The sequence below is a fragment of the Copadichromis virginalis genome, linkage group LG16 (assembly GCF_057382275.1).
Source record: "Copadichromis virginalis isolate Kocher_CV1m ecotype Utaka linkage group LG16, C_Virginalis_male_GT1.1, whole genome shotgun sequence".
In the NCBI taxonomy this organism is placed as follows: domain Eukaryota; kingdom Metazoa; phylum Chordata; class Actinopteri; order Cichliformes; family Cichlidae; genus Copadichromis; species Copadichromis virginalis.
The window spans coordinates 18,464,519-18,478,218 of NC_140633.1; the positions used below are offsets into that span (position 1 = coordinate 18,464,519).

The 13,700-nt window shown below is 44.1% G+C and overlaps 1 protein-coding gene across 3 annotated transcripts in view; it reads left to right on the plus strand.

Annotated features, from left to right (window-relative positions):
* The window catches only part of LOC146690564 (cyclic AMP receptor-like protein A), a 51,647-nt gene that overhangs the window by 4,804 nt on the left and 33,143 nt on the right, over positions 1 to 13,700 (plus strand). The window contains exons 2-8 of one of the 3 annotated variants that reach the window (XM_085435716.1): positions 376 to 428; positions 1,932 to 1,986; positions 3,165 to 3,221; positions 3,324 to 3,384; positions 5,214 to 5,301; positions 8,168 to 8,257; positions 8,749 to 8,787. In XM_085435716.1, coding sequence (XP_085291842.1) covers positions 376 to 428; positions 1,932 to 1,986; positions 3,165 to 3,221; positions 3,324 to 3,384; positions 5,214 to 5,301; positions 8,168 to 8,257; positions 8,749 to 8,787 — 443 coding nt within the window. The remainder of the gene's footprint in view (positions 1 to 375; positions 429 to 1,931; positions 1,987 to 3,164; positions 3,222 to 3,323; positions 3,385 to 5,213; positions 5,302 to 8,167; positions 8,258 to 8,748; positions 8,788 to 13,700) is intronic. The other 2 variants (XM_085435718.1, XM_085435717.1) reach the window with 2 other exon arrangements.

Below are 13,700 nucleotides of genomic sequence, written 5' to 3' on the forward strand. Positions count from 1 at the left end.
CATTAAAATAGGTTCATGGACACTGTAGATGTGTCAGGTGCCTCCAGTTTTGATGCCCAGGTTGCCATAAGTGTATGCAAATCCTGTTCTTTTTTTTTAAGCTTGCATGTTTGCATTTATGTACACAAACACAGAGAACACATGCTAGAACAAATGGCAGACGTGTAGCCTGAGCTTATCAGGCACAGCGTTTGTACATCTGATGCTGTACGTGCTTCTAGTGCTTTCCAGTGCTTCCAGTAGATCATACAGAGTACACTACAAGGAGTACGCATAAGTCAGCTGAAGATGTTTATATGATTTATGATTTATATATTTTTATGATTAGTGCACGTGACCTGGACACTAATAAGATTCATTTTTTTTGTTTTGCAGGGGGTGATTTTAACAGTAAAGCGAGCCACAGGAACCTTCTCGTTAGTAGGATGGTGAATATATTTTGACTTATATCTTCCTCAAATTATTCTTTGTGTTCAGGGGTTGATTTTTTCTACATTGCTAAGTATTTAAGATATACAGACTGAGTGATGTGAGAATTTTGAAGACCGTTACCAATATTGGTGTTTGGCAATATAAAAAAGAAATTTTATTTTATTTTTCTCTTTCAGACACAAAAAAAACATTTCTTATGTGTCGTTTATTTACTTGTTTACACCCTGCCTGATTTGCATGGATCAACTGGTAGCTTTGTTTTTGGTGTTCCAAAGGTGTGACAAGGAAGTTGCAGACTGCCCTCTGATGGATAAATTATGCAATGTCAATACTCAAAACATGGTTGAAGGGTGTTTCTCAAATTAAGGATGACAAAAGGATGATGTATGCATCGCATTTGCACTGCTCACACTGATCTAAAATTTGTGCTTTTAACCAGAGCCACAGAGTTGAAGGAGGACTTGATGACTTGATGAAAATTGAAAACAAAAAAGAAAAAGAAAACAAAACAGGCAACACATGGGGCAGATTCCATAACACGAGGGATGACTGCAGTATTTTGAGCTACTTTGACAATGAAAATGAAATTGCAGTGCTTGTGTTCTCAGACTTAGCAAACTTGTAGATCAAACCCAAAAATCACCCTTCTGCATCCTGTTTGCTTGACATTTCTTTAAGAGTATTACTTACTCATCCATGAATAGATAAATTAAGGTAATCAAGTGGCCATCAGTGCATTATGTAGTACAGTCAGTGATATTTTCCAACACAGTATGTAGGTGTTAGTGGTATTTGATGTTGGTGATAATTTGCTTAATAGGTCACTGGCCTTTCCACAGTATTACATATTTGGCTAAGCTGCTCATTAGAATTAGTCATATAACATTTATAGAATATAATTAAGAGTGCTTGATGATCTTTTTTGGAGATGATGTGGGTTGTGTTGGGGTGGATGACATTATAACAGCAAAAAATTCAGTCACCTTTTATAGGAATAATACCAATAATGAACACTGTCCATGTAAAGCTTCCAGTGAGCCTTGAGGTTGCTTATGTAGGTAGAAAAAAAATAGTTGAAAATAGTAATGAAACTAAATAATTTATATCAAAATTTTCTGAACCCCCAGGCTGGTAGCATTAAGAGTTTAAGTGGACAATTATTTTAGTTAGCAGTTCATATATTGGACTCTAGCATTGATACTGCTTTGACTTTACAACATTTAACCCAGGTGGTCCTTTGTTGACACGGATTAGGCCCGCCACACGACTCTAAGCAAGCCGTAGCGGTTTAGTTTTTATTAATTTCAGCCTAAACAAGCTTTCATGCTTAGTGATCTTACTACAAGCTAAACAGTATTAGCAGTTAAGAGTACAAGAGAGCCCGCAGGGTTACGTGCTGGAGTTGTGATGATGTATAGAGCAGTAATTGGTCTGTAATGCTCAAACCGGTGCCCTTGTAATTAGCCAATCTCACTGATGTTTTTCTTCTCTCTCCTCAGCGTTTTCATGCTGTTTGTAATCTGGCTGCTTCGCAGGTATCACTCTTTGGCGCAGGTAAATTTGTACCTACGGTGTTCAGTATGTGTTTGACACTTCTTTTCCTGTTTGCTTCATTGCCAGCAGAAAGATGTTTAATTAGCCATGGCAAATCTTGGCATAATTGAATCCAATTAAAATGCACCAGATTAATGAAATGTGGAGTTAATTGACTTAATGGTCATTCTGCGATAGTGGTTGCCGTCTTGGGTTTTTTTTTTCTTTATTTGTTTTTTCTCTCTCCAAATGAAGAAGTTTAAATATATATAAAAAATGTTGGCTAGCTTTTTCTCCACTTTTTCATTCGTCGAGTCAAAGGGAGTTTTTCTGCAGTATGCTGCTCTTTCTGTTTTGTGTTTTTGAGACCATGTGGAAGTTTTTTAAAGCCGGTCCAGCAGGAATGTCAGGTTTAGAAGCAGTGCATATTATCCTCTTAATCTGAAGTAAATGACAGCTTAGTGTTGGGCTCTGATGGATCCTATTACCTCTGGAGCAGGTTGCAGGGAGTGACCTCACATCCCTAATGCTCTTCCTCCTCCTCTTCCTCATCCTCCTCCTCTGCTCCTCTTATGCCACATAAACCTTCTCCTTTAGTCCATCCACTTTCAAAGGTTATCTGTCAGTCAATAGTCTTTAGTGCTCTCAAGGCCCTCCTGCGCTCTTTTCCTGTCTCCACCTCTCTCTGTTCACCCCCATCCTCCCCACCCCTCCTGCTCTGTAGCCTTGGCCGGGTCACTGTGGGACGCAAATTGATAAAATACCCTGTGTGTGTGTGTGTGTGTGTGTGTGTGTGTGTGTGTGTGTGTGTGTGTGTGTGTGTGTGTGTGTGTGTGTGTGTCTTTTTGTGTGCAGCCACTTCCACACTGTGTTACCACCTTTACAGGCAGAATTTAACTAACATCTGGCGAGCACAACCTTCCCTCCGGAAATTCTGCAGCGTACAGATTATTGATTCATTTCATATAAAATACAATGATTTTGCTCTAAAGCGAGTGGAAATACGGAGACTCTCTCGTATCTGATATTTTCACTGAGTTGTCACCAGGGATCCCAGTCTGTCAGTTACATCAGTGATCATTCGAACAATAATTTGCCCCTTCTCTCTAAGTGAATATAAATACGCAGTCTTTTTTTTCCACCTTGGATGTTATCTTAGAGAATAATCCTTTGTCTTTTTTTTAATTTCCACTGTACAGAAGATGATTCTTAGCCTGACTGTAGCCGCCGCCTTTGACAGCGTAGCATATGTCATGGTGAGTTACTCTTGTGTCTTCCACTAAACACACACGCAGTCTTTTTTTGTTTTCAGCGGTTGTAAAAATGTAAAACCGTGCTGCTTTTCTTTCTCTGCCCAGGGTGAGTCCCAACCAGATGGATCACTTTGTGATTTCCAAGCCTGGTGGCTAACGTATTTTGGTAAGAACAGTTTAATTGAGTGTTTATTGGTGCAGTTTGCATGACAAGCATGTGTAACAATAGACATCAAGCAAAGACATCAGATAAATATAAGGGAAGTTGTTTGTGCATTCAAGTGAGCTTTCCACTGTTGATCAAATAACTGCTACAACCCTGCTTTTCGGTATTAAAATAGATCCTTAAATCAGAAATATTCATTACTTAGAGATGCTTACTCATATGTTGGTAATCAGTGTGTTTTTTCTCAGTCATAATATGAATGGATATGTGCTTTTGTTGCATTTGGCATTGTGATTGTGGCTATTCTGTTTTATGCTATGGATTTAAAATTAATTCAGGGACTGTGTCATAGATAGCCAGATAAAATTCCGTTAATTTCCACCCAGCGCGTCCTACCCTGAGTTCTCCAAAAAAGGCAATGATCATTGTTGCTAACAAAGTGGTTAGGCCGGCTCAGCTTTTACAAGTATTCACACACAAATATGTGCCAAGTATGGGTGTGTAATATTTGCGACTGTGTTTTGTAGTCATTGGCCTGTTGCTACCTTTTTAGTGTACCTCCTTCAAACCAGAGGGCGGTGCATTAAGAAGTGTATGAGGAGACGATTCTCCGCCAATGACAATACAGGACTTCTGATTTCATTTGTGACAACCGGGCACACCTCAAGGTTCTTAGTGTTCATTTGCTTCAGGATTCTCGGGTGTATTTGCTTTGCTTGCATTTGTTGCAATTAGCGTTGATTAGTTTAAAGATTCTTAGTTAGGACTGGCTGTTAATACGACGCTACACCAGGCTCGTTTTATTGGTCTCGCTGGCAGACACTCACCTACACGAACACACACGCGCGCGCAAACACACACTCAGATTGATGCAGGGTAATGGGCGGTGAGTTAGTGCTGCAGGGTTGGTGTGTGTCACCTTGGTTTATCATGAGGATCCTCGCGCTGAGGACAAACGGGCGCACATAAACACCAGCTGAACCGGCACTTTGTTCTGTAGCACAGCGTCGAGTCTGGCGGGAGCCGCAGAGCACAGCTCCGCTTTTAACTCCCACCAATAAAATTTTATGAAATGTGTTTGAAATAGAGGAAGGCGGTATCAGGGGCAGCAGCGGGACAGGAGGTGAAGCCGAGCTGTATGTTGTCCAGCTCGAGAAAACCTTTGGCTGCCTTCTGCTTATGTAAAATGCATTAGCTATTGCAGTGATAGTAATTTATCAAAATAATGACATAAACAGCCATTCTTCTTCTTTCTTGGCAATTGCACAGCAATCCCAAAGGTTCCCTAAATATAAGGGGAGCATGCGTAGTGGAAAATATATTTGTGTAAATGCGAAGCTGTCCTTCTAGACTCTTCCTCGTCTCTGTGTACACCCATTTTCCCGTGCTGCTGACTGTGCCTTCCTTCTCCTTTCTTTATATCTTCTTTTCATTGTTTTAACACTCGCTGTAGTCCACTCCGCCACCTCCACCCCTGATTACCCTGCCCCTCACTTTACTGCTCTTTTTTTCTCCCTCCCTCTCTAGTCTTATCTCCCTTCTGCTTTTCTACAGTTCATCATTATCTCTCTTTGAGCTCCCACCTCTCATCCATCACCCTAAGCTACAGGTTTCCCTCATATTACTGCTGAATGGGCCTTCATTTATCAAAAAGTGGAACACATGCACACACGCGCACACACACACACACACACACACACACTCACTCTCTCGCTCTCTTTCATACATAGGTGTATGTTTGGACACACGTTTGCAGGTGCATGCTGTGTGGCAGCGAGCTGTGTTGTAATTTGACCTTGGTGTTTTTCTGTGTGTGTGTGTGTCTGTAGACTGGAGTGCTTTGGCTTGGGTTTGCCTCATCACACTAAACCTCTACCTCAACCTGGTCGGAGAAATAAGCACCAACAGATATGAAATGTAAGTAGGGAACTACTTGAGGATCTTTTTTTATTTTATTTTATTTGTATAACTTCTTTTGATTTATCGTTTGGTTTGTTGTGTCTTTAAATGTCCTTTTTTCTAACCTGCTTCACAAAATGTAAATGTATTCAAATTGTAGTGTTTCAAGAGAGCAACGACAATTCCTCATATTGGAGAGGATGCAATCACTTGTTTATCACTTATCAAAGATGTCACTGATTGTATTTTTTTCTAATCTTGCCAGTTATTAATAATTTGATCAGTTATTTAAATTTAACATAATCCGTTTATCCCTCGTGTGCATGAACAGTTCTTTTTCTTTCTCTGTGTGTCCACATTTGAATGTTTATTTGTGTCTTGTTTTGGGCTCTTCCTCCTTCGCGTGTGTCTTGTATGTCCATATGCATGTTTGGTCTGCCAGAGCATGTGTCTCCCCACAGAGCATTGACAGACCCCTCCTCCTCCTCCTTTTATGTTCCAGCCAGCCGACACTCTAATTGAAAAGGGAGTGAGTGTCAGCCGTTAAGTGCGTTCTAGTGTGTGTGTGTCTGTGTGTGTGTGTGTGGGCGCGCATACCCATCTTCACGCTTTGTGGCTCTATGTCTCTATGTTGCTGTCGCTCAAACTCCCATGAGCACTTTCCATGGCGCAAGTGTGAATTTGCCTGTGTGTGTGTGTGTAATATTTTTGCATTTTTAATGCCTAATGAAAGCTTTGTGAGAGAAATGCACAATCTGAAGGGGGGGGAAAAGACGCAACTATGCGTGCTACGTCAAGCCAAATTGTTAATGGGCGTATCCTGTTGATGTGTCTTGGTGGTCCAGAAAAAAAAGTCCCACCCTTGTGTGCGAGAGGGTGGGCCATTAAGATGTGTACGCCACCCACCACCACCCCCATGGGAATTTTCCTGCATTGATTAGCAATACGCCAGACAATATAATGGTGGTATAACTCAAAAGGTGACGGTTTTATGGGTGCTGGCAAGGGGCAAACTTGGAGGCCAAAATGAGCTTGCTTCAGAGCCTTATCTGCTGCATACCTCTTATAAGTCCTGGGGGAGCAAAGTGGGAGGAGGATATATCTGTATATTTGCGGCTGGTCGCACATGATGTGAAGAGGGGGAAAAACACAGCGCTTTAATAGTAAGCGCGAAGCAAAGACGGCGTGTCAGTGGGGCTCTCGTGTGTTGACTCTGCGGAGAGAAGCTGCATGTGTTTAGGAGGCAGTATGTGGCTTTGCATCCATACGCAATTACGTCTCAGCCCCCTAACCCAACCTCCCACCCTCTCGCTCTCGCACTCACATTCACAGGGACGACACAGCGCGATGGTTTATGAATGAACAAACTGCTAGAGGAGATGGAGAATGGAGGCCGGATGATCTAAGAATGATTGAGGTGGATGCAAGAGAGGATAGGAAGTGTGCACACGCGCTCATGTGTGTGTGTTTGTGTGTGTGTGTGTGTATGTGTGTGTGAATGTTTATGAGGATTTGAAGTAAGAATTCGCGCAAACCGAATGTGCTGGGCGATAGAAGCTAAAGGGGTGGGGGCGATAGAGGAGTGGTGTGAGGCAGTGAGAAATGAGATTGAGCCTCGAGAGAGATTTCTATATGAGCTCGTGCGTGTGTGTGTCTGCACACGTGTGGGTGTGTATGCAGGTGTGTGAAATGCAGCACGCATAGCAGTCCTGCTGTGCCTCATTAAGCCCATGTTGAGCGCAGCTCCGGACCTCGTCATCTCCCTCTCAAAGCATTGCAAGTGTGTGATGCGTGTGTTGCAGCGTGCATGCTGGTGCATGTGTGTTTGGGAGGGGGTGGGGAGTGAGGGCTCTGTGAGCTCTCAGCATTGATTTCCTGACAAGCCCCCCCACATATGCACCAGTTGTCATGCCATACACTGGCAGCACCGATTTCACCGTTTGTATCCTCCCGCCTTGTCTTTCTTTGTTTTGTTGTTTTCTTTCTGGCCTCTTGCTTGCTTGTTTTCATCTTTCTCACACACTTCCTTCTCATGTTCGATCTAAAGACAAACTCTGTCTGGATCCATATATTTACTATGTCTCTCTCCCGCCTACTTTTCTGTTCTATTTAAACCAGCAGCCTTTCCTTTCTTCCTGCTCCTCCCACACACTCAGGGCTGTCCATCAGCAAGAGGGTCGGGGAGAGGGGAGCGTACAGTGCGCCCCAGTGAAATAGAGTGATAAAGTGTGTGTGTGTGGGTGTGTGTGTCACACAACTGGAGTGGGATTGAGCGTGTGTCAGCTGTGTCACCACTGCTCGATTGACTGTACTCGGAACAAGTCAGGGCAGGACTTCCACTCTATTGACCAGGCGACGCTGTACGCTCTATGAAGTATCGACTCCCACACAGACGCCGAAGACACTGGCGCACACACCTCATCTGGCACACACACGCTCAAAAGGCCGTCACTGTTATCATTTTTCATCGATAGCCTGTATGAGGCTCTCCAGCCTCCTTAACCTCCTCCCTTTGAAAGCAGACTGTTTTTATAGTGCACAAACATATTTTAGGTACACAGTTACACTTAAATTGTCCATCCACTAGGATCCCCTTGAGTGAGAATCTGCATCCTGCTTGTGGTTTTGATGCAGGGATTTCCACTGAAAATCATCTTTTCCCCAACAGTTAAGCTAATTTTGGTTTATATTACCATGAGTAATTGGCTGTCTGGCTGGTATAGACATTCGTCTGGACCTGAAAAATGACCCTAGTGTGAGTGCCAACAAAGGGATGAAGTGAAGAAGAAAAGAATTGATTTATTTATAAGCTTTTTTTTTTTCCAGGGAAAAACCTGCCGAACCCTCTGTGCTCATAATGAAATAAATGTGTTCCTTTTATCAGGTTTTACCATCTGATGGCGTGGGGGGTACCTTTGGTCATGGCCTCGCTGCCGCTGTTCAAGGGTTACTATGGCCCTGCAGGAGCCTGGTGGTGAGTACGCCCCAGCTAGAGTGTAGTTTTTGTGTTTTGTCAGCTAGTGACCGTGTATTTTCCATTAAATGTCTTTTCTTTCAAGGGAGGCCACAGCACTGGCCTCATTCCAACTCTAGATTTGCTTCAACCATTATAGGAGTTTATGTGCTTAAAATTGGCAATTATCAGCACATCTGATCACAGTGCAACACCTCCTCGTGCTCTCCGGTTCTTGTGGTAAATGGGAAAGGCATTATTTGTTTGGAGGGTTGTTAAAGGGGGTGAGGAAAAGTGGAAGAGGCCAAGGAGAGGAGGCGGTGGAATGAGAATTGGGACAGAGCCTTAATCTCCGGGCTCGGCTCTCTCTTTCCACTCTCGGCTTATTAATAGCTACAGCTGCACAGCTTCTCCCCTCTGCAGTCACACAAGTCTCTCTTCCGCTCACGCTCTCCCTTTTCCTTTGTAACCCCCTCATCGCTCTCTCTCTCTCTCTCTCTCTCTTCCCCCAGCTGGATCACAGACGATCACGTAGCCTGGAGATTTGGGATGTAAGTAGACCCTTTCAGCACCGCCATCAAAGCTTCCCCCACTGGGGGAGATGGGGAGGAGGAGTAGAAGGGCTGTCTCTGCGGGGAAATGTGAAGGGTTGCATGTCAGGGGAGCCTGCAGGGTTTTTTTCCCCCTTGGTGCAAGGCCAAGAAGTAAGTGTGTGTGTGTGTGTGTGTGCGTGCGTGCGTGCGTGCGTGCGTGCGTGCGTGTGTGTGTGGATGTTCCTGTGTCTGCCTCTGCCTTGTCAGATTTAGGGGAGTTGCTACACTGTGTATTTAAGTGTTTAGGACGGCTATGAAGGATTATGCCTGTCTACTGCTTTCTGCAACTGGCCCTAAGTCTGCAAGGGCTCTGCCAATCTGCCGGTGCAGACACGTAAACACACACACACATACACACAACAACACTTTGCTATGAGCCAAGGTAATCGCGTTGCTGCTCGCAGCATCAGCAGGGAATCAATCTTTTTAAACAAATAAGCACACAAACGTATACACACACACAGAGGGAGACTCACTCAGACAAATACACACACGCACACATATATAGAGAACAACACATAGCTATCAGCTGTGCTAAACGAGCCCATGTCTCTTTTATCAGTGCTCCTCTGCTCCCCGGCTCTTTCTAGTTTTCCACGCTGTCGTGGCCCAGGGGGACGAGCCGCTCAGAGGATCAGGGAATCTTCATTAGCCTTAATTACATCAAACCAGACGAGAGATTAGAGGCCAAGGCAGCACCCGTCAACGGACAAAAACACATGCACTCACACACACACACAGCCTGCTGACACCTTGTGGGGGGCAGAGGCTGTAGCATTAAAGGTGAAAAGTGGAAAAGACGGGAGGGGTAACATACATAGTCTAGTTGGACGGAGACAGGGAATTATTCAGCACGAGAAGGAAAGAGGATCGGCATTGCAGGACGGGAAGGAGAAGGGAGTCAGAGAAATAGATTGTCCTCGTGTCTGCCCACGCCCTGTAGTGCGTCTTCATCAGAGTTCAGCGAAGCGCACGGGCAGAACAGAGGAGGCAGGGAAGGTTTGATGGAGGAGGGGGTGTGCGAAAGGGAATGAAAAAGGAAGGAGAAAGCAAAGCGGAGGACAGGGCTGTGTGATGAAGGTGCAGAGTTTCAGGGCTTGAGTCAGCAATTGGAAGCACTCGAGCTTAGCTGAGTCAACGCTCTTAGAGGTCCCCCATCGGTGTGTGCCACGGGCCCCACTCAAGCATAAGGCTGAGAAATAACAGTGAAAATAACTTTGCAAGTGGAAGTTAATGGTTATGTGGTTGTTTTAGCTGCATTGCTTTACAGATGTTACAGAAGTCTGTGGATCTGATCAGTACTTTGGTTCAGATTTATGCAAAAATGCGTGCAGATTTTCTTACAAAATGCATTTTTATACCTGTGATCATTGTTATATTCTTTTGCAGCACTGAAGTTCTTCACAGCGGCAATGCAAGACTTTTTTTTATGCTGCCCATGTTTATTTACCATTTTGTCCACACCTGAGAAAGTGTGCATAAGGGCACTAAGAGTTAGCTTGGACTGGACACCTCATTTCTTTGCTTTTGGTCATCATGTGTTTCCAGTTATGTTTTTATTAGACATGCCCCTAAATTTGAACCTAGCCTATGTAGTAATTTCAGTAAATCTCCTATTATTATAAAGTGCTGTCACTCGGTTTTATATTGCAGTCTATGAGTTCGGATGTAACATAAGTGGGGGCTTGTCCGGGATTTGACCCATACCCATAGATCTCCTGACTGATTGATCTCCTGGCTCTTTACTTCAGTTCTAACATGAGGCTACCATTTGTGGTTTTAAATAACAACAATTTTAGCACTCACACGTAGATCTTATGCTTACTTCAAGTATGTAAAGGTCCAGGTGGGACAGAGCGATGTTAATTTGATGATCAGTGGGTAAATATGAGGCTCCATTTGAATTCAGTTTGCTGTCCATTTCTGTTGTGTTCACCCAATGACGCTGCACGCTTGGGTTGCCTTTAAGTCAAAGCACCTCTAGCTAGGCTGTAGATACCTTATGGCTTTTCCATTAGTGCATCAAGTGAGACCCGACCTTCACCCTGAACACACTTCTCCTCCTTCCCTGCTTCTAAGTCTCCACCTCTCTTTCTGTCTGTCAGGCCATCCTTTCTTGCGTAAGTGGTTGATCGTGATCTTTCCCTGTGTGCTAGGATCTCCCGGGTCAAAGCTGACGGCTGCAGTTGATCATTAACCTGCATAGACGGGTCTCTACCATGCTCTCGTCTTCTAGCAGGCACTTCAATTAAGACTTCTTTCAACCGAGCCTCATTCTTCACTTCAGAGCCGTACTGGAGGGAAGGCCAGGCTAAGGCCGAGTGATTGAATTTGTGCACATCTGCGATGATCTTTCTTTCTGCCACTTTCAGGCAATCCACTCTTGCTCACTGTTGTCCTCTGAAAACCCCACTGTGGTTATCCGTATTTCTATCCATCTTTCCCTAGTCGATCTATCGGGGGCAACGAATTTCTGCTGTTCCTTTCATTCTCACTGCGACCTTATCCCTCTGCTTGCCTTTTAATCACCCAGAGCTTCTTTCTCATTTCTGCTCTTTCTGGTCCTGAGCCGCAATCCGCAGTCATCTATCCACCTTTGCATCCTCTTCTCTATTCATCTCATCACTTTTATCATCCTCTGCCCACTCTGAATCTTCTCTCCCTCTGCTTTTACTTCTTTCTCTGTCTCTCGCCGTCTCCCTCCTGCTCTGACTCTCTCTCTCCGGGTAGTGCTCAGCTGTAGAGCACAGCGGACTCTAATGGCAGATCATTATCATGCTAATTAGAGCACTTTGTAGCTGCCGCCTGTCATTCTCTCCTCCTCACAGCCCCCCACACTATCGTTAAAAAGGCCATCCCTCCTTTTCCCCTCTCCACCAACCCACCCACCCCCCAAGCTCGTCTTTCCATCATTAACAGGACGTGCGCTGGCGTAATTGGACGCTGTTTATTCCGGAGAGCGGGTTATTAAATCACACCGGGGTGACGCTCGCACAGGTCTCCCCCTGAAACGCTTTCATCAGTGTCCCATGCCTTTATTGAACCTGCACAGATGCACACATGCAGATGCAGTCATACCAGCTTTCAAAGACAGGCAGTATCCTTTGTCTGCCGATGTTCCCTACAAGACATAAAGGCACATAAAGGAGCCTTTCCCTCAGCCTGTTTCCTGCATTGAAACAAACGCCTACTGTATCGGATTCCTCCTCCAATAAAAAGTTTAATTTAATAATGCTCAGTGAGTTTCTTTCAGTCCTCGGGCATGGAGGACAACCATGGGTGAGCACAAAATAGACAGACGAGTCAGTGTTTCGGTTTGGAGTTGGCGTGTTCGTCCAGTGTCTGCGTGAGTTCTGTCTGAGTAATCTGGCTTCCTCCCACAGTGTAAAAACATACACATTAGGTTAATTTGTGATTCTAAATTGCCCATAGGTGTCATTGTGAGTGTGAATGGTCATCTGTATCTATGTGTTAGAACTGGGATAAATTGCTAGCCTGTCCAGGGTGTACCCTGCCTCTCAGCTGGGGTTGTCTCCAGCCTTTCCACCACACTGAATTCGATAAGCAGAGGAAAATGCATGGATGGGTGAATTATTGGATGTTTGGATTCTGCATTTGCCTATGCCAAGGACTTTGATGATCTCTGTTGGACATTCATCCATTTTATAAGCGTGTGTCTGTAAATTTAAGGGTCTGAGACAGACTCTTTGTTTTAATAGTCAGCTGAACCATTTTGTCTTATCATGAGTGCTATAATTACTCTTGGTGGCCTTGTTCAGTACTGTCCAGTATTTTTTGCCTGTGTCAAGTGCAGGTGCAAGCCAGAAAGTTGTATTGAAAGTTGAATTTGCATGCATAGGACGACACAGGTGGGGGATTGGCCAGTCATATTTCATGTCAGCCCTTGAGACTTCTTTAGATATGAGGTAGGTGACAAACACAACAGTTGTGACTGCTCAGGGTTACCTAGACTGAAAAGACAAGTTGTGACCAGGAACCTGTATATCAAAGTGAGACAAAGACCTGTTTCACAATTACAGGGAGAGGTTGAAACTCCTCTGAGCTTCCCTCCCAAGAGGTTGCATAACATAAGACTGCCATTCCACCAAAAGTAATCACCTTCATTTCCCCTGCTCGTCTTGCTCGCTTTCATCCGCTCTGAAATACCTGACATATTATTCTCCCACACCTCCCCTTTATAAATTGCAACCCTTGTCCCATAGGAATGCCATGCATTTACAGCATTGTGACTTTGCTGGAATGATCTTTTGTTCTTCATCTACCTCTTGACTCAGTATGTAAAACTATATGGAGTGAGGTCCAGAGTTGCCTCGTCAGGTTTTTTTACAGTCTTTGGTGACTGTGTACATACTGTGTGCCCTTTACGCATCAGCTGTTTAGAATAATGCTTTCTAGTGTCAGCCAGCGAAACAGTCTCACCTGAACTGGTTATGGAAAAAGTACTGATAAACTCTAACCTTTAATTTCTTTTTTTTTAGCTTAAGTTTTTACCTGTTAAGTTGATATAATCAGCTTCTTAACAAACAACTGCCTATTTAAATTCCTTCTTATAGGGGCCTACATTATTATAAGAGTAATGTGCCTGTCTGCTTGGTGAATGCATGTCGTATATTCACGGCCCATTTGTTCTTTCTTGGTCGTTTCCCATCCTCTGAGAGAAATAGCTGCCTCCTCAGCTTGTAAATGCTCTTAAGTGTTTACCAGCAAGTCTTTAACTATATTTCCTTTTGGTGCTGAGCAAGTAGCACGCAGTGGACTTCAAGACATTTTTTTCCAAAAATGCAACACTTCTGCAAGTAAAACTGGTGGCCAACAGCTAAAAATTGAACTGCAGAGCTCTGTAAAGCTAA